This window comes from Leopardus geoffroyi, chromosome C2 (assembly GCF_018350155.1).
Source record: "Leopardus geoffroyi isolate Oge1 chromosome C2, O.geoffroyi_Oge1_pat1.0, whole genome shotgun sequence".
NCBI lineage: Eukaryota > Metazoa > Chordata > Mammalia > Carnivora > Felidae > Leopardus > Leopardus geoffroyi.
In genome coordinates this window covers 129,280,487-129,301,220 of record NC_059333.1, presented here as the reverse complement: position 1 = coordinate 129,301,220, position 20,734 = coordinate 129,280,487, and the positions used below count along the sequence as shown (strand labels likewise).

Sequence of the window (20,734 nt, the reverse complement as noted above, 5' to 3'; positions counted from 1 at the left end):
AAAAGAGGTTAGAGTGGGAGACAGCCAAAGCATAAGAGACTCTTAAAAACTGAGAACAAACTGAGGGTTGATGGAAGGTGGGAGGGAGGGGAGGGTGGGTGATGGGTATTGAAGAGGGCATTTTTGGGGATGAGCAGTGGGTGTTGTATGGAAACCAATTTGACAATAAATTTCATTAAAAAAAATAAATAAAATGTATTCAGTGCAAAAGACTTGAAACAATGCTTTATATGAGATGGCACCCAAATAGCCAATATGCACATAAAATGATGCTCAACTTCATTAGTCATCAGAGAAACTCAAAATTACAGTGCACAACTAGTTATACTCCCACCAAAATAGTAAAAGATGTGGAGCAACCAAACTCTCATACCCTTAAGTTGGGAGTATAAATTGGTTCAGCCACTTTGGAAAACTGTTCGGCAGTATGTATTAAAGTTAGACATACCTTCTACTTTATGACCAAGAAATTACACTTCCTGGGAAATATCCTGCAGAAATGCATACCTACATGTACTAGAAGATGTGCTATGTGCTAGGATGTTCATAGCAGGGCTCACTGGCTCTTTGTAAGAGCCCAAACTAGAAACTACTATCATCAACAGGAAAGATAAGCGAAATACAGGATAATATGCAGCACTGAGAACATGTGAAAGACAGCTATACACAACACCATAGATGATTCTTACAAATATAACAAGTGAAAGAAGCCAGACACAGCATTGTACATATCGTATGATTCCATCTCTACCAGCAAAATTCGTCCATGCTGTTAGAAGCCAAGAAAATGTGTATCTTTGTGGGGGACACGGAAAGCAACTGGAAGAAGCACTAGGGGGCCATCTCTGCTCTGTGAACGTTCTGTTTCCTGATGTGGGTGCTGGTTATACGGATGTGTTCACCTGGTCATATTTCATCAAGCTGTACATTTAGGATGTGTTAAGTTTTACGTATATTTATTGTACTTCAACAAAAGTTGTTAAAACTGCATCTAAACTTTCCCTAAGTGAAGCTCACCGACTTCAGGACTGGGAGGCAGGCTGCAGAACCAAGTAGAAGCAGCCCTCTCGGGGTTCAGCGCTTTGCCTGACCTCAGCCTTCAGCAGAGGGTTGCAGGGAACCGTGTCTTTTTTTGGGGGGTGGGGTTCCGGGAGGCGTCCGGAGTGGGCGACTTAAGAGGAAGAGTCTGAAGATGCCTGAAAATGGTGTTCAGAACTTTGTGTGTCTGTGTGCGCATGCTTTTCTGGGGGAAGAGTCCCCAGGTTTCATTCTGTGGACTGCCCCCCATTCCTCTGGAGCCTGTGTATCCTGTGCACTCCCCCCAATTCCTCTGGGGTCTGTGTTTTCCAAACATTTAAGAGCTGCATGGCTAGATGAAGGACGAGGGTCAGGGAACTTAGGTCCTAGTAACTCACCTGGGACCCAGCCGATCACCTGCCTTCTCCCTCTGTGAAGGCGGCCAGTCCAGCGGGCTCCGAGGTTACTTCCGCTTGCACCTCCGGCATGCGGACCCCTAACCCGAGAGAGTGGTGCGGTCTAGCAGCTCCCGGAGGTGGGCGGAAGGAGTGGCCGCGGGTCGGCAGGAGCGTGGCTCGAGTTTGCCGCCCTCTAGCCCTGCGGAGGGCTGGGGCTGGTCGGGGGTGTGGCGAGAACGATCTGCCCAAAAGGTGAACCCTTCGGGGGAGGCGGATCCGCTCCCCCTGGGGAGGGTCAGGTAAAGCCTGCCTCGGCTCCCGGAGCCCGCGTCAGTGTCGTATTCCTGCAGCGGACGATGAAGTTCGCCATCTGCTCCCTGCTGTGCGCAGGGACCCTGGGTGAGTGCGCACTGGGAGCTGAGTGGGGGCTAGCCCTCCAGGGCGCGGACTGGGTGCCAGCAGAGGGTCAGCCATAGTGGGACTGCACAGCCTGGGTGTTAGGGGCCCGGAAGCAGCCCAGCGCCTGGCTCGTTCCAAAGTGCCTCTGCTTGGGGGGGGCGGAAGGAGGGTCGGGAGGCTGGGGGTGGGAGTGAACCCGGGCACCTGACAAACTTTTGTAGCCTAGGGCAGGGGGCCAAATCCCGCTTGCCGCCTGATGTTGTACAGCTGGATGAGCTAATGATGGCTTTTACATCTTTAAATGATTGAAAGAAAGTGAAAAGAACAGTAGTTTTGATACATGAAAATTATATGAAATTTAAATTTCAGTGTCCATAAATAAAATTTTATTGGAACACAATCATGTTCATTCAGGTAAGTATTGTCTGTGGCTGCACTCAGGATTCAAGGACAGAATTGAGTAGTTGCCACAGAGACCTTACAGCCCACAAAGCCTAAACTATTTACTCATTAGTCCATCGCGGAAAGGAATTATGACACTTAGCCTGGAAGCTGTTGATCCTGTTCACAGTGAAGGAAATATGATCAAAGGAGAGAAGGGATTTTCCCCAGGGCTCCTGGCTCCTAAGCGGAGGAGGGGCTTAATGTCAGGTATGCTTGACCTATCAGGTATCTAACCAGAAGGGATTTTCCTGCTTTGAACTGTACATCTCCCATCCCTATCACACAACAGGGAGGTAGAGGAATGTACGAGAAAGGCAGTCACCCTAGAGTAGGATCCACTGCCACTCAGTTCTGTGTGACTCAGTTCCAGGCCATCCCTTGACCTCTCTGAACTGGTTTCCTCATTAGTTCAGTAGGCATTGCTTTTTCACAACCAACACTGCGAAATTGGAATGAGATAAAGTACCTAATGACAGAACTCTAGACACAGGTGAGTTACCACTGGTAAAAATCCTGAACATCAATGTAGCAGGCCCCTTCCTGTGCTGGGCAGGGGGAGCCCAGGGCTCTTGGCTGGGTAACTGTAGGAAGGTAGGCGATGGTACAAAGTCAATGAGCTCGTGCATGTGAAAAACAGTTGCATGGCTCAACAACTGTTGGTTCTTTCTAGCCCTGGTTCTGTCTGTTCTCAGGCTATCTTAAATAACTTCTGGAGTGGTAAGGTAGCTTACCTGAGGAGAGGGGTAACTTGGGGACGGCAGGAGGAAAAGGCAGGTAGGGCAAGGAGTGCCACATAGGGCCACACAGGGAGCTCTGCAGGGGCTGGGAAAGGCTGGAAAGGGAGTGTACAGCTGTGTTCCAACTACAGCCAGCAGGGAATCCAGAGTGAAGCTCCCTGGTTGCTCCTTAATTGCTCCTGACCAGGGCTTGTGTTGTTTTTTCTTCCTTTATCGCCTTTCCTGGAAATTCCAGGCACTGACCAAAAGGTCATTTTCCCAATCAGGTCTGTATTTACAAACCAGAGGCAAGAGCTGCCTACCTCCCCCATGCCCACCCCCATAGTCCTTCCCAGTGGGCCACTAGATATGAACCAGCCTGGAGTCTAGGATGTGCTCTCTTCAAAGCTCAGTGTTCTTTTCCGACAAAAAACTGATGGGCAATGACAGAAATGCAACCAAAATAGTTTAAAATTTAACAGATCAAAGGAAAGGGGTTTGTTTTTAGTAGACCTTGCAAGAGCCAAGAACCAGAGGGTCAGAACAGCCTGCACCTCCGCTTTGGCCTCTACCTTCTACTTCAGCCTCTCTGGGGCTTAAGAGATTTCTCCACACAATGAGCATGTGGCCACCAGAAGCTTTTCCCTCCCAGGATCAGTCTCAAATATCCACAGTGGGCTCAGATTGTCCTTTCTTGAAATTGTCACATGGCTGTCACAGAGTGTTACTGAATTGGTATAGTCTAGCTTGCTTGCACTTTCTTTCCTTTCTTTTTCTTTCTTTCTTTCTTTCCTTTCTTTTTCTTTCTTTCTTTCTTTCTTTCTTTCTTTCTTTCTTTCTTTCTTTCCTTCCTTCCTTCCTTCCTCCCTCCCTCCCTCCCCTCCTTCCTTCCTTCCTTCCTTCCTTCCTTCCTTCTTTCCTTCCTTCCTTTTTTGTTTATTTATTTTGAGAGAGAGAGAGAGACAGAGAGAGAGAGAGAGAGAGAGAGAGAGAGAGAGAATCCCCAAGCAGGCTCCGTGCCACCAGCGCACAGCCTGATGCAGGGCTCAAACTCATGAGCCACAAGATCATGACCTGAGCTGAAACCAGGAGTGGGAAGCTTAATCCACTGAGCCACCCAGGAACCCCTCTCTCTTTCTTTCTTAGAATAATTTTTACTGGGGCACCTGGGTGGCTCAGTTGTTTAAGCATCCAACTTTGGCTCAGGTCATGATCTTGTGGTTTGTGAGTTTAAGCCCTGCATCAGGCTCTGTGCTAAGAGCTCAGAGCCTGGAGCTTGCTTGCTTCAGATTGTGTCTCCCTCTCTCTCTGCCCCTCCTCTGCTCACACTCTGTCTCTGTCTTTCTCTCAAAAATGAATAAACATTTAAAAACATAAAATAATTTTTACTGAAGTATAATTTATATATAATAAAATGCACTCATTAAAAAATTTTTTTAAATGTTCACTATTTTTGAGAGAGACAGAGAGATGGAGCATGAGCAGGGAAGGGGCAGAGAAATAGGGAGACACAGAATCTGAAGCAGGCTCCAGACTCTGAGCTGTCATCACAGAGCCTGATACAGGGCTCGAATTCATGAACTGTGAGATCATGACCTGAGCCACAGTTGGATGCTTAACTGACTGAGCCACCCAGGCATCCCAGCACTCGTTTTAAGTATACATGTAGTTCAATGAATTTTGACAACTACACGTACCCATGTAACTACCATCATGATCAAGATATAGAACATTTCCATCACTCTCAAACTATCCTTTTCCTAGTCATTCCCACTCTCTATCACTCTATGTAAGTTTTGCCATTTCACATAAATGCAGTTGTACAGTACATAGACGTAGTCTTTTGAGTCTGGCTTCACTCAGTATAATTGTTTAGAGATTCCTCCACATTTTTGCATGTATTAAAGTTCATTCCTTTTTATTGATTAGTCGTATTCCGTTGTATGGCTTTACCACAGTTTGTTTACCTATTCATTCGTTGGTGGACATTTAGCTTCCCCACTTTGGGGATATTATGAATAAAGCTGCTATGAACATTAGTGTACAAGTCTTTGAGTGGACTTATGTTTTCATTCCTTTTAGGCAAATTTCTAGGAGTAAAATTGCTGGGTCATAATGTAAATATATATGTAATTAGTTAAGAAAATGCCACGCTTTTTGAGTAGTTGTACCATTTACATTGCTGCCAGCAATGTAGGAGAATTTCAGTTGCTCCACGTCCCATCAGCACTCAGTGTTGTCAGTCTTTTCCCGTTTAGTGATTTTAATAGGTGTGCTGTGGTATATCACTAGAGTTTTATTTTGTGTTTCTTTGATGAGCAATGATGTTGAACATCTCTCTATATTCTTATTGGCCACTCGTATATCTTCTTTTATGAAGTATATGTTAAAATCTTTTCCCATTTTTTTAAGTTGGGTTATTTGACTTACTATTGAGTTAAAAAGCCCTTTATATATGCTGGATACAAGTCCTTGGTCAGACTGATGTATTGCAATTATTTTTTCCAAGTTTGTGGCTTAGCTCATCATTTTCTGAATGCTATCTTCTGAAGAGCAGATGTTCTCCATTTTGATCAAGTTCACCTACCAAATCTTAAGTTTTGGATTTTATACTCTATGTCCTCTCTAAAAATATAATTGGCTACCCCTAAAGCTGCAATAACTTCTTTTGGTTTATTTTAGAGGGTTTTTTTTAAAGCTTATTTATTATTTTGGGAGAGGTAGAGAAAGAACCAGTATGGGAGAGGCAGAGAGAGGGGAGGACAGAGGATCTGAAGCAGGCTCTATGCTGACAGTCGAGAGCCCAACGTGGGGCTCAAACTCACGAACTGTGAGATCATGAAGTTGGATGCTTAACTGAGCCACCCAGGAACCCTATTTTAGAAGTTTTATAGCTTCAGCTTTTGTGTTTTGGTTTATGATACACTTTTAGTTTTTGTGTATGGTTAAAGTAAAAGCTGAGATTCATTTTTCTCACATGAATATCCAGTTATTCCAGGACTTGTTTTTGAAAAGGATATTCTTTCTCCACTGAATTACCTTAGCACCTTTGTTGAAAATCCACTGACCCGGGGCGCCTGGGTGGCGCAGTCGGTTAAGCGTCCGACTTCAGCCAGGTCACGATCTCGCGGTCCGTGAGTTTGAGCCCCGCGTTGGCTCTGGGCTGATGGCTCAGAGCTTGGAGCCTGTTTCCGATTCTGTGTCTCCCTCTCTCTCTGCCCCTCCCCCGTTCATGCTCTGTCTCTCTCTGTCCCAAAAAAAATAAATAAATAAATGTTGAAAAAAAAATTAAAAAAAAAAAAAAAGAAAGAAAATCCACTGACCCTATAAATGTGGGTCAATTTCTAGTCTCTCTATTCTGTTCTGTTAAGCTATATGTCTCTTCTTGTGCCAATATCACACTGTCTTGATTACAGTAGCTTTACAGAAAGTCTAGAAATCAGGTAGAATAAGCCCTTCAACTCTATGGTATTACATCAGTATTGGTTTGCCATTTAGATCCTTTACATATGCGTATACATTTTGAATTGGCTTATCAACTACTATAAAAATCAAGTTTAGTATTGAAATATTGTTGAGATTGCATTTAATTTATGGATCATTTTGAGAAGCGTTAGCCTTAAAAATAAAACTGTCAAGAGAACAAACTGAAGGTTGCTGGTGGAGTGTTGTGTGGGGGGATGGGCTAAATGGGCAGTGGGCATTAAAGAGGGCACTTGTTGGGATGAGCACTGTGTGTTGTATGTAACTGATGAATCACTAAATTCTATACCTGAACACACACACACACACACACACACCCCGAATAATAAAATAAAACTGTCAAGTCTGGGGGTGCCTGGGTGGTTCAGTCTGTTAAGTGTCTGACTTCAGCTTGGTTCATGGGTTTGGGCCCTGCATTGGGCTCTGTGCTGACAGCTTAGAGCATGGAGCCTGTTTTGGATTCTGTGTCTCCCCCTCTCTATGTCCCTCACACCCCCCTCAAAAAATGAATAAACATTAAAAAATTTTTTTAAACTGTCAAGTCCAAAACCTTCAGGATGCAGCAAAGGCAGCCATAGGAGGGAGGTATATTGCAATACAGGTCTACCTCAGGGAACAAGAAAAGTCTCAAATACACAACCTAATCTTACACCTAAAGGAGCTAGAAAAGGAATAGCAAATAAAGCCTAAAGCCAGAAGAAGAAGGGAAATTATAAAGATTAAAGCAGAAATAAATGATATAGAAACAACAACAACAAAAACCCCCAGTAGAACAGATCAACAAAACTAAGAGCTGGTTCTTTGAAAGAATTAATAAAATTGACAGCCCCTAGCCAGACTTATCAAAAAGAAAAGAGAAAGGACCCCCCAAAATAAAGTCACAAATAAAAGAGGAGAGATCATGATCAACACCACAGAAATACAAATAATAATAAGAGAATATTATGAAAAATTATGTGCAAAAAACTTGATAATCTGGAAGAAATGGACAAATTCCTAGAAACATAAAAACTACCAAAACTGAAACAGAAATAGAAATTTGAACAGACCCATAGCCAGCAAAGAAACTGAATCAATAATAAAAAATATTCCAACAAACAAAAGTCCGGGGCTAGATGGCTTCCCAGAGGAATTCTACCAAACATTTAATGAAGAGTTAATGCCTATTCTTCCCAAATTGTTTCGAAAAATAGAAATGGAAGAAAAACTTCCATTTCCTTCTATGAGGCTAGCATTACCTTGATTCCAAAACCAGACAAAGACCCCACTCAAAGGAGAATTACAGGCCAATATCCTTGATGAACATGCATGCAAAAATTATCAACAAGATATTAACAAATTGAATCTAACAGTACATTAAAAGAATTATTCACCATGATCAAGTGGGACTTATTTCTGGGTTGCAGGGGTGGTTCAATATTTGCAGATCAATCAACGTGACACAACACAGTAATAAAAGAAAGGATAAGAACCATATGATCCTGTCAATAGATGCAGAAAAATCATTTGACAAAATACAGCATCCATTCTTGATAAAAACTCTCAACAAAGTAGGGATAGATAGAATATTCCTCAACATCATAAAGGCCATATACACAGCTAATATCATCTTCAATGGGGAAAAACAGAGCTTTCCTTCACTGTAAGGAAAAAGACAGGGGTGTCTACTCTCACCACTACTATTTAACATAGTACTGGAAGTTTTTTAGCCTCAGCAATCAGACAACACAAAGAAATAAAAGGCATCCAAATTGGCAAGGAAGAAGTCAAACTTTCACTATTTGTGGGTGACATGATCCTCTATGTTGAAAACCCAAAGAATCCACCAAGAAATTGCTAGAACTAACACATGAATCCAGCAAAGTCACAGGATATAAAATCAATGTACAGAAATTGGTTGCATTTCTATACACCAATAATGAAGCAGCAGAAAAAGAAATCAAGGAATCGATCCCATTTACAATTGCCCCAAAACCCATAAGATATCTAGAAAGAAACCTAACCAAAGAGGTAGATGGTCTGTACTCTGAAAACTGTAGAACACTTATGAAGGAAATTGAAGAAGACACAAAGAAATGGAAATGAATTCCATGCTCATGGATAGGAAGAACAAACATTGTTAAAATATCTATACTACCCAAAGCAATCTACACATTTAATGCAATGCCAAACAGCAAAATACCAAACAGCATTTTTCACAGAGCTAGAACAAACAACGCTAACATTTGTATGGAACCACAAAAGACCCTGAATAGCCAAAGCAATTCTGAGAAAGAAAAGCAAAGCTGGAGGCATCACAATTCAGGACTTCAAGCTATATTACAAAGCTGCAGTCATCAAGACAGTATGGTATTAGCAAAAAAAAATAATAATAATAAAATAAAAAAAATAAAACCCAGACACATAGATCAATGGAACAGAATAGAAAACCCAGAAATGGACACACAACTATATGGTCAACTAATCTTCGACAGAGCTGGAAAGAATATCCAAAAGACACTCTCCTTAACAAATTGTGTTGGGAAAACTGGACAGAAACATGTAGAAGAATGAAACTCGACTACTTTCTTACACCATACACAAAAATAAATTCAAAATGGATGAAAGACCTAAATATGAGACAGGAAACTATCATAATGCTAAAGGAGAAAACAGGCAGGAATCTCTTTGACCTCAGCTGCAGCAACTTCTTACTAGACATCTTGCCAAAGGCAAGGGAAACAAAAGTAAACAGAAACTGTTGGGACCTCATCAAGATAAAAAGTGTCTGCACAGCAAAGGAAATAATCAACAAAACTAAAAGGCAGCCTAAGTAATGGGAGAAGATATTTTCAAACTACATATCTGATGAAGGGTTAGTATCCAAAATCTTGAAAGAACTTACCAAACTCAACACCCAAAAAACAAATAATCCAGTGAAGAAATGGGCAGAAGACATGAACAGACACTTTTCCAAAGAAGATATCCAGATGGCTAACAGGCACATGAAAAGATGCTTAATATCACTCATCACCAGGGAAATACAAATTGAAACCATGATGAGATACCACCTCACACCTGTCAGAATGGCTAAAATTAACACAAGAAACAACAGGTGTTGGTGAGGATGTGGAGAAAGGAGTATCCTCTTACACTGTTGGTGGGAATCCAAACTGGCATAGCCACTCTGGAAAACAGTATGGGGGGTCTTCAAAAAGTGAAAAATAGAATAACCCTATGACCCAGCAATTACAGTACTAGGTATTTACCCAACAGACACAAAACACAGATTCAAAAGGGTACATGAACCCCTATGTTTATAGCAGCATTATTAACAATAGCCAAAATATGGAAAGGGCCCAAGTGTCCATCGAATGATGAATGGATAAAGAAGGTGTGGTGTATATACACACAATGGAACATTACTCAGCCATCAAGAAGGATGAAATCTTGCCATTTGCAATGATGTGGATGGAGCTAGAGTGTATTATACTGAGCAAAATAAGTCAGAGAAAGACAAATACCATATGATTTCACTCATATGTGGAATTTAAGAAACAAAACAGATGAACATATGGGAGGGGGGAAAAGAAAAAAAAAAGAGAGGGTAACTAACCATAAGAGACTCTTAAAAATAGAGAACAAACTGAGGGTTGATGGAGGGAGGTGGGGGGGATGGGCTAGATGTGTGATGGGTATTAGGAGGGCACTTGTGATAAACACTGGGTGTTGTGTGCAAGTAATGAATGACTGAAGTCTACTCCTGAAACCAATATTGCACTGTATATTAACTAAGTAGAATTTAAATAAAAAATTGAAAAAAATTGTCAGTTATTTTACCAGCAAAAATGGGTTTCTTTGGGAATAGCAGAAAATCACATTTCAGGACATGCAAGCTATGGCAAAACCATAGGCAAGACTAGAGGACAAAAGACAGGAGTTTTTGTTTTTGTTTTTGTTTTTGTTTTTCCCCCCGTAGAGAAAGGGGGAAGTTGGGAGGGGCTAAGGGTAGTGGCTTTTCATTGGCTAAGTTGTGATAGTCTCTCATTAGCTAGGCTGTTTCCTGGCAAGGAGAAAATATTTCTTCCTCCTGCTAGGGCAGTAAAGTATAGGCTTCTTCCTGTTAGGAATGCAGGGTACCTCTCTTCCTTTTTGGGTATGCAATCCACAAGGAGTGGTAAGGTGTGAGAGCTCCCACTTCTGGCCTTCTGGCTTTATTTTATTTTTATTTATTTATTTTATATGTATGCTTTTTTTAAACTTTATTTATTTATTTTGAGATAGAGACAGCATGAATGGGGAAGGGGCAGAGAGAGAGGGAGAGAGAGAGAATCCCAAGCAGGCTACACACTGTTAGTGCAAAGCCCAACGGGGCTTGATCTCACCAACCGTGAGAATATGACCTGAGCCAGAAAGTACAAGTCAGACACTCAAGTGACTGAGCCATCAGGCACCCCCTGGCTTTACTTTAAAAATGAAGTTTTCTTTACTTGGTTTCACTGAAGAATTTCATCTTAATAATATTGAGTTTTGTAGTTCATGAGCATTCTGTATCTGTTTAGTCTTCTTTCATTTATCTTAGGAATATTTTGTAGTTTTTATTGAATAAGTGTTATTGATAATTTGTTAAAATTATCCCTAGATGTTTCATATTTTTGGATGCCATTGTAAGTGGTATATAAAATTTTTTCATTTTACAGTTTTTTTCTTTTTACTATCATCAAAATTTTATTGATTCTAGTATATCAAATCAAATCCTGTGACCTCTCTAAAATCATTTATTAGTTCCAGTAGCTTTTTTGCAGGGTCTTTAAATTTTTCTGTATAGACAAACATTATCTGTGGATAAAGACAATTTTATACTTTCTTTTCCAACTGGTATCCCTTTTTTCCCATTTTATACCTTATTAAAATGGCTAAGACCTCTTATACAATGTTAAATAGAAATGATGAAAGTATATGTCTTTGCCTTGTTTCTCAACTGGAGAAGCATTAAATCTTTCCCCATTAGGCATGATGTTAGTTGTATGTTTTTGAAGATGCTTTTATCAGGTTGAGGACACTCCCCTTCTATACCAAGTTTGCTTGGAGTGTTGAATTGACAACTACGTCTTCTGTATCTTATCAAGATAATCACGGATTTTTAAATTTTGCAGTATGGTGAGTTTTACTGATTGGTTTTGCATAGTAAAGAATTTTGTAAAGAATTTTTGTGTCTATGATATTTGCCTATAGTTTTCTTTTCTTGTAACATCTTTGTTTGGATTTGATATCAACTTAATACAGCCTTAGAAAATTAGTAAGGAAATCATGCCATTTGCCGCAATGTGGATGGAACTGGAAGGTATTATGCTAAGTGAAATAAGTCAGTCAGAGAAAGACAGATATCATATGTTTACACTCAGATGTGGATATTGAGAAACTTAACAGAAGACCATGGGGGAATGGAAGGGGGAAATAACAGTTAAAAACAGAGAGGGTGGGAGGCAAACCATAAGAAACTCTTAAATATAGAGAACAAACTGAGGGTTGATGTGGGGTTAAGGGGAGAGGAGAAAATGGGTGATGGGCATTGAGGAGGGCACATGTTGGGACGAGCACTGGGTGTTTTATGTAAGCAATGAACCATGGGAACCTTCCCCCAAAACCAAGAGCACACTTTACACACTGTATGTAAGCCAATTTGACAATAAATTATGTTAAAAAAAAAAAAAAGGAGTTTTCCTCCCTTCTTTATTTTATAAAATAGTTTGTGCAGCATTCGTATCTTTCTTTTTTAAGTGTTTGATAGAATTCACCAGTATGTCACTTGGGTCTGGCACTTTCTTTAACATGTATTTGTAGTGCAAATTTGCTGTCACCAAATTCCCTCAACATTTTTTGCCTGAAAAAGTTTATTTTTGCCTCCAGTTCTGAAAGTTAATTTCATTGGATATAGATTTCTAGGTTAACAGGTTATTTTTATTTTAGCATTTTGTCTATGACTTAATCTTGATTCTGACAAAAAAGTCTGTGGTATTCATTATCTTTGTTCCTCTAAATTTATCTCTTTTCTCTGGTTGCTCTAGAACTGAGTTTATAGTTTTCATAACATTTGGGAAAATTCTGCCCAAATATTTCTTCACATATTTTTTCAGCCCCCCTCCCCACGTTTTCCCATAGGACTGACTGCAGTTACATATATATTAGATCACTTGACATTGGGTGACAAGTCACTGAGGCTCTGTTTATTGGTTTTTCATCCTTTTTTTCCCCCTCCCTGAGCTTCATTTCAGAGAGTTTCAAGTAATGTCTTCCAGATTATCTTTTTTCTATTGCAGTATGTAATCTGCTGTTATTCTCATTCAGTTAAATGTTCATTTCAGATGTTCTTTTTTTTTTTTTTAAGTTTATTTGTTTATTTTGAGAGAGAGCAAGCAAGTGTGAGCAGCGGGTGGGGCAGAGAGAGAGAGGAGAGAGAATCCCAAGCAGTCTCTGCACTGTGTGGAGAGCCCCCTGTCATGGGGCTCCATCCCACAAACCTTGAGATCATGACATGAGCTGAAATCAAGAGTCAGATGCTCAACTCACTGTGCCACCCAGGTGCCCCTCAGACGTTCTGTTTTTTTTTGTCTCTAGCAATTCCTTTTAGCTCTTTTTATAGCTTACATTGGTTTCCTCATTATGTTCATGCTTTCCTTTGAATCTCTGAGCATACTTATAATACTTAAAATAGCTGTTTTAAAGTTATTTTCTGTTATTTTCATCATCCCTTTTACTTCTAGTTCTGATTCTGTTGACTGTTTTCCTCTTGATTATGGGTTACATTTTCCTGCTTCTTCACCTGCATAGTAATTTTGTGGGTTGCCAGACATTGTGAATTTTACCTTGCTGAGTATTGAAATTTGGTGTGTACAGTGTGTGTGTGTGTGTGTGTGTGTGTGTGTGTGTAATGAATTTTGTTGTTTTTATTTAAAGAGTGTTAAACTTTGTTCTGGCAGGCAGTCATATGATCTGCAGATCAGCTTAATTCTTTCAAAACTAGTTTCTAAGATTTTTAGTCTGTGTCTAGAATATTCTTTATTGTAGGGTAGTTTAACCTACTTCTGGAACTTTAATAACTGTACTATTTATTCAATGAGATTTTTATCCACTCTGAATCATGGGAACTTGAAATGATTCCTGACCTCATTCAAGTTCTGGAAAATGTTTGGCTTAAGCTCCCCATTGAATTTTCTTTCTCTAGCAGTTGTTATTGCCTGGCTTCTACAATGCTCAAGTTGGAATTTAGCCAGAATCTCAAATGTATGTAGACTCTAGATTTCAATCTCCTCTCTCTCTCTTCTCTCCTTTTTGGCATTCACTACTGTTTGCTAATCTGTGCTACAAATTCTAATTGCCTTAGCCTTACCTAAATATGATCTCTGTGTCCTCAACTTGGTAAGACAGTCAGGCTACTTGGTTTTCTTCTCTCTGCTCTGCCATCTGGAAATCTGGTCCAGAAAGAAAGTTAGGATGATTATAGGACTCACTTTATTTGTTTTCCTTCTCTCAGAGATCACAGTCCTGCACCTCCCATTGTCCAATATTTTATGTTATATTATGTTATGTTATGTTATGCTATGTTTTTATTTTAATTCCAGTTAGTTAACATACAGTATTAGTTTCAGGTCTACGATATAGTGATCAAACAATTCCATACATCACCTGGTGCTCATCATGACAAGTGCATTCCTTAATCCACATCAGGATTTTAACCCATTCCCTCCCACCCCCACCCCCTCTGGTAACCATCAGATTATTCTCTATAATTAAGAGTCTGTGTTTTCCTTTGTCTCTCTCTCTTATTTTTTCCCTTTGCCTGTTTTCTTCCCTAAATTCCAGATTTGAGTGAAATCATATAATATTATTTTTCTCTGACTGATTTATTTTACTTAGCATTATACTCTTTAGCTCTGTGCATGTCATTGCAAATGGCAAGATTTCACTCTTTTTTTTTTTAATTTCATCCTTTTCTATAGCTGAATAATATTCCATTGCTGTCTATTGTTGATGGACACTTGGGCTGCTTTCATATCTTAGGTATTGTAAATAATGCTGCTATAAATATAGGGGTGCATGTATCCCTTTGAATTAGTGTTCTTGTATCGTTTGGGTAGATACCAAGTATTGTGATTTCTGGAATCTAGGGTAAGTCCTATTTTTAACTTTTTGAGGAACCTCTATACTGTTTTCCACAGTGGCTGTACCAGTTTGCACTCCCACCAGTAGTGCATGAGTGTTCCTTTTACTCCATATCCTTGCCAACACCTGTTTCTTTTGTTGTTAATTTTAGCCATTCTGATAGGTGTGAGGTAATATCTCATTGTAGATATTTGATTTGCATTTCCCTCATGGTGAGTGATATTGGGCATCTTTTCATGTGTCTGTTGGCCATCTGGACGTCTTCTTTGGAAAAATTTCTGTTCATGTCTTCTGCCCATTTTTAATTAGATTATTTGTTTTTTGAGTGTTGAGTTTTTGTAACTTCTTTATATATTTTGGATACTAACTCTTTATTGGAGATGGTTTGGTTGTTATTTCTCATCTCTCATTTGTGATTTTATTTATTTGAGTCCTTCCTCTTTGTTTCATGGTAAGTCTGGCTAGAGGTTTTTTGATTTTTTTTAAATCTTTTTTCAAAGAACCAGCTCCTGGTTTCATTGATCTGTTCTATTGTTTTTTTTTAGTTTCTATAACATTTATGTCTGCTCTAATATTTATTATTTCCTTCCTTCTGCTGGTTTTTGGTTTGGTTTTGTTGTTCCTTTTTTTTTTTTTTTTTAGCTCCTTTAGGCACAAGGTTAGATTGTTTATTTGAGATTTTTCTTGTTCCTTGAGGTAGGCCTGTATTGCTATAAATTTCCCTCTTAGAAACACTTGTGCTGCATTCCAGAGGTTTCCATGGACTTTTTAATTTCTCTTTTGATTTCCTGGCTGACCTATTCATTGTTTAGTAGCATGTTATTTAACCTCCATGTATTTGTGGTCTTTCCAGATTTTTTCTTGTGGTTGATTTCTAGTTTCATAACGTTGTGGTTAGAAGAGATGCATGGTATGATTTTGACCTTCTTGGATTTGTTGAGATTTGTTTTGTGGGCTAATATGTGATCTATTCAGGAGAATGTTCCATGTGCACTTGAAAAGAATATGTATTCTGCTGTTTTAGGATGGAATGTTCTGAATATATCTGTTAAGTCCATCTGGTCCAGTATATCCTTCAAAGCCATTGTTTCCTTGTTGATGTTCTGTTTAGATGATCCATCCATTTATGTAAGTGGGGTGTTAAAGTCACTATTATTATTGTATTATCGATTAGTTCCTTTACATTTGTTATTAACTGATTTATGGTTTTGGGTGCTTCTATGTTGGGTGTATAAGTATTTATAATTGTTATATCTTCTTGTTGGATTATTCCCTTTATTATTGTATAGTGCTGTTTTTTTGTCTCTTGTTATGGTTTTTGTTTTAAAGTCTACTTTGTCCCATATAAGTATTGCTACTCTGGTTTTCTTTTGCCCATAATCCAATAACTTAAAACTTTTCTTCACATGTTTTTTTCCACACTGTGTATGTGTGTGTGTGTGTGTGTTTTAGTTGTTTAAAGTACTAGAACAAGTCCCATATCAGTTACTCCTTTATAGGTAGAAGCAAAAGTCCATCTTCCCTTTTTTTGTTTTGTTTTGCTTCTGTCAAGACTTTCACTTTTCCCCTAATAATACAAACTTCATTTGCCCTGTTTTGCAATCACAGTTAAAAAAAAATTAGAAGTGCAGAAACTAGTTTTAATCATTTGAACATAAGCACAGTGGTGACTGAAAATATAAACTTTCAAAAAGGCTTTCCCAAAAACTGCATACCTTTGATAAAGAAAAACAAACCCTACAGTTGGATATAGTAGCTCTTTGTATAACTTAACCTGCTTACAAAGCATTTTCATTTATAGAGTTGTATTGTCTCTACTGTTGCCAGTTATTTCTAAGCACAAAATGTTTTAGCAATGTATATTAGGAAGCAGATTAAACATGCTTTGAAAGTTTCAAAATGAAAATGAAAGCTAATACTCCAAATGTTTCTATTCTGCACATGGGCACATGGCCTCTATAGTTCCATTTCCTAGCTTGCTCTCCTTCCTTGGGCTGCTACTCTCAAAGGCTTTTTCCGATAGGGTTGAGGAGCTCCATATGTCATTCTGTGTTTCATATGGGATTCTGTCTAAGGTAATTTGGCATCTCCTGTCCTGTTTCTTTTGATGTTTCTTACTCACAGACACTTAAAAGGCAGTGCAGATTTTGGAGTCAAACAGATTTGGGTAGTTCAAATATTAGCTTTGTCTCAAGTTATTTTATGTCCCTGATAGTTTTTTTTCCTTAAATTTCATCCACAAACAGAAACGCTAGTGTTTAAATGGCAGGAGATTTGTGGACCTTAGAGCAGAGTAATGTGCTTGGCACACTGCCTGACATACAGGACTTCATCCAAAACTGGGATTTGCTACTGCTGTACTTTCATCTTCTAGATTTTATTTAAAATAACATTTGGCTCAAATACTACAGATTTGTAAGCAGCATTTTGCCTTTAAAATAGTCTCTAAACTTATTACTACAGCTTAAAATGAAATAAACATGTACTGATTTTAGTGCCCCAGCAATTAGTACCATATAAGGTTAGAGTATCTAATGTCAAAAGAATGACTAAGTCAGTAGGCTGAAGATTCCTTCCCATAGGTTTTTCTTTTAAGTTTATTTATTTATTTTGAGAGAATGAAAGAGCAAGAGGAGGGGAGGGGAAGAGAGAGAGAATCTCAAGCAGGTTCCACACTGTCAGTGCAGACAGAGCCCAATGTGGGGCTCGAACTCATGAACCACGAGATCATGAGCTGAGCCAAAATCAAGAGTTGGATGCTTAACCGACTGAGTCACCCAGCCACCCTCCCACCTTTTATATTTTTTCTTTTCTGAGGTGACATTAATTAACATAAAATTAATCATTTAAAAGTATACAATTCAGTGGCATTTAGTATACTCACAGTGTTGTGTAACTACCATCTCTATCTAGTTCCAAAAGAAAATCCTGTGCCCATTAAGCAGTCAGTACCCATTCCCCTCTCTCCCAGCCCCTGGCAACCACCAGTTTGTTTTGTGTCTCTATAGATTTACCTATTCTAGATATTTCATATGAGTAGGATTATATAATGTGTAGCCTTTTGTGACCGGCTTCTTTCATTTAACATATTATTTTCGAGGTTCATCCATGTTGTAGCATATAGCAATACTTCATTCTTTCTATGGCAGAATAATATTTCATTGTATGGATATACTATATTTTGTTTATCCATTCACCCATTGATGTACATTTAGGTTGTTTCTGCCTTTCTTGACCATCGTGAATAGTGCTACTATGAATATTCATGTATGTGTATTTGAGTACCTGCTTCCAATTCTTTGGGATATATACTGAGGGGTGGGATTTCTGGGTCATGTGGTAATTCTGTTTAGCTTTTGGGAGGTGCTTTTGGGTTTGTTTCTCCAAGGGGAAAGGCACAATCAGAGAAATGGGACCTGAAAACTCAGGTGAGCCATGCAGCCAACACAATTTTTGTCTATTCCACTCAGGCAACCATTTACCTTGTCTTTAACTGCCAGCAGAGAAAGATGAGTGCTGTGGGTTCCTTACACCTCTGGCATCTGTCCCCTAGGTCTGTGTCTGGCTGTCCCTGGGAAAACTGTGAGGTGGTGCACTGTCTCAAATCATGAGGCCAGTAAGTGCTCTGATTTCAGTGACAATATGAAAAAAGTCCTTCCAGCAGATGGTCCTCATGTCACCTGTGTGAAGAAAGCCTCTCACTTTGAGTGCATCAAGTCCATTTGGGTAAGTCACAGCTGCCCAAAGGAGAATGGAAGAAAATCCATACTTCCTTTTTCTGTACTTGTTAGTGTTTATTGCTTCAGAACAACTTTCTTCCCACAGGAATTAGACCATACTTTAAAGGAGAAGGAAATAAGCTAAAGACCTGAAAGTACAGGGACCGTGTAGAGAGAAAAATATAGGTGCTCAACATTCATTAATAGTAAAAGCAATAATAGTAATTAAACAACTAATAGAGAAGGATTCAGTGAAAATGCCAACAGGAAAGCTAAGCCAGAATTGCACTGGAGTCAGAAATAAGAAGCTGTCGTATCACCATTATTATTTAACATTGTTTTTGGAATTTTCCAGTAATGCAATAAGATACAAAATACATATGAAGTAGAAAGAAACAAATAAAATATCAATATTTTCAGATGATTGCATTCCTGGAAAGTAGGGTAGAATCAAGAAAAATATTACTATAATGAACTATTGGGACCTCATCAAGATAAAAATCTTCTGCATGGCAAAGGAAACAACAAAACTAAAAGGCAACTGATGGGATGGGAGAAGATATTTGCAAATGACTTATCAGATTAAAGGCTAGTATCCAAAATCTATGAAGAACTTATCAAACTCAACAATCCCCCCCAAAAAAACAATAATCCAGTGGAGAAATGGGCAAAAGACATGAATAGATACTTTTCTAGAGACGACATCCAGATGGCTAGTAGACACACGAAAAAAATGCTCAACATCACTCATCATCAGAGAAATACAAATCAAGAGCACAATGAAATAACCACCTCACACCAGTCAGGCTAAAATTAACAACTTGGGCAACAACAGATGCTGGCGAGGATGCAGAGAAAGAGGAACATTTTGCATTTGTGGTGGGAATGCAAACTGATGCAGCCACTCTGGGAAACAGTATGGAGGTTCCACAAAAAAATGAAAAATAGAATTACCCTACAATCCAGCAATTGCACTAAGTATTTATTCAAAGGATACAGGTATGCTGTTTCAAAGGGGCACACGTACCCCAATGTTTGGAAAGAGCCCAAATGTCCATTGACAGATGAATGGATAAAGATGTGGTATATATATATATATATATATATATATATATATATATATATATATACACACACATACATATACATACACACACACAATGGAGTGTTATTTGGCAATAAAAAAAAAAAAGAAATATTGCCATTTGCAAAAACGTGGATGGAACTAGAGGGTATTATGCAAAGCAAAATTAGCCAGTCAGAGAAAGACAAATATCATATGACTTCACTCATATGTGGAATTTAAGATACAAAACAGATTAACAGAAGGGAAGGGAAGCAAAAATAATATAAAAACATGGAGGGGGCAAAACAAGAGATTAAAAAAAAAATTTTTTTAACGTTTATTTTTGGGAGAGGGAAACAGAGTGTGAGTGGGGGAGAGGCAGAGAGAGAGGGAGACACAGAATCTGAAGCAGGCTCCAGGCTCTGAGCTGTTAGCACAGAGCCCGATGCAGGGCTCAAATCCATGAGCAGTGGGATCATGACCTGAGCCAAAGTTAGAGGCCCAACCAACTGAACCACCCAGGCGCCCCTAAGAGACTCTTAAATATAGACAACAAACTGAGGGTTGCTGGAGGGGTTGTGGGTGGAAGGATAGGTTAAATGGGCAAGGAGCATTAAGGAGGACACTTGTTGAGATGAGCACTGGGTGTTATATGCAGGGGATAAACCACTGGATTCTACTCCTGAAATTATTATTGCACTATATGCTAACTAAGTTGGATGTAAATTAAAATGAAACAAAAAAAAACAAACTTAAAACCCAATAATAATGAGACAACCCAATTTTTTAAATAAGCAAAAGATTTGAACAGACATCCACTCACATACAGATGGCAAATTAGCACATAAAAGTATATCCAAAGTTATTAGTCATTATAGAAATGCAAATCAAGACAATAGCACTACTTATCTACTAATATGGTCAAAATAAAATACACAGATCACATTAAGTGTTAATAAGGATTTAGAGCAACTGAAACCCTCAGATAGTGCTGGTGTGAATGCAAAATAGCATATCTAGAAAACAGTTTGGAACTTTCTCCTGAAGTTAAATATACAATTACCATACTACCCTTTTTGTGTATCTACTCCCCCGCAAAATAAAACATATGTCTACATAAGCACCTGTATGTTAATGTTTACAGTTGCTTTTTTCATAATGTTAAAATTAAAAACAATTCAAATGTCCATCAACTGGTTAATAAATAAACAAATTGTGGTACAACTATAAAAAAAGAAAAATTTTACTACAATTATTTATGAATGAATAAATTAGTTTGGCAAAAGATAAACATATCACAATGTCATTTTCATATACAACAGTCATTAGTTGGGGAAAAGTAACCCAAAT

The 20,734-nt window shown here is 38.8% G+C and overlaps 1 protein-coding gene across 1 annotated transcript in view; it reads left to right on the top strand.

The window, feature by feature from the left end:
* The first annotated feature begins 1,643 nt into the window (after positions 1 to 1,643).
* Positions 1,644 to 20,734, top strand: part of LOC123611546 (inhibitor of carbonic anhydrase-like) — a 56,650-nt gene continuing 37,559 nt past the window's right edge. Inside the window, exons 1-2 of the mRNA XM_045503593.1 lie at positions 1,644 to 1,814; positions 18,153 to 18,325. Of these exons, the coding sequence (XP_045359549.1) occupies positions 1,772 to 1,814; positions 18,153 to 18,325 (216 nt within the window). The 5' untranslated portion in view covers positions 1,644 to 1,771. The remainder of the gene's footprint in view (positions 1,815 to 18,152; positions 18,326 to 20,734) is intronic.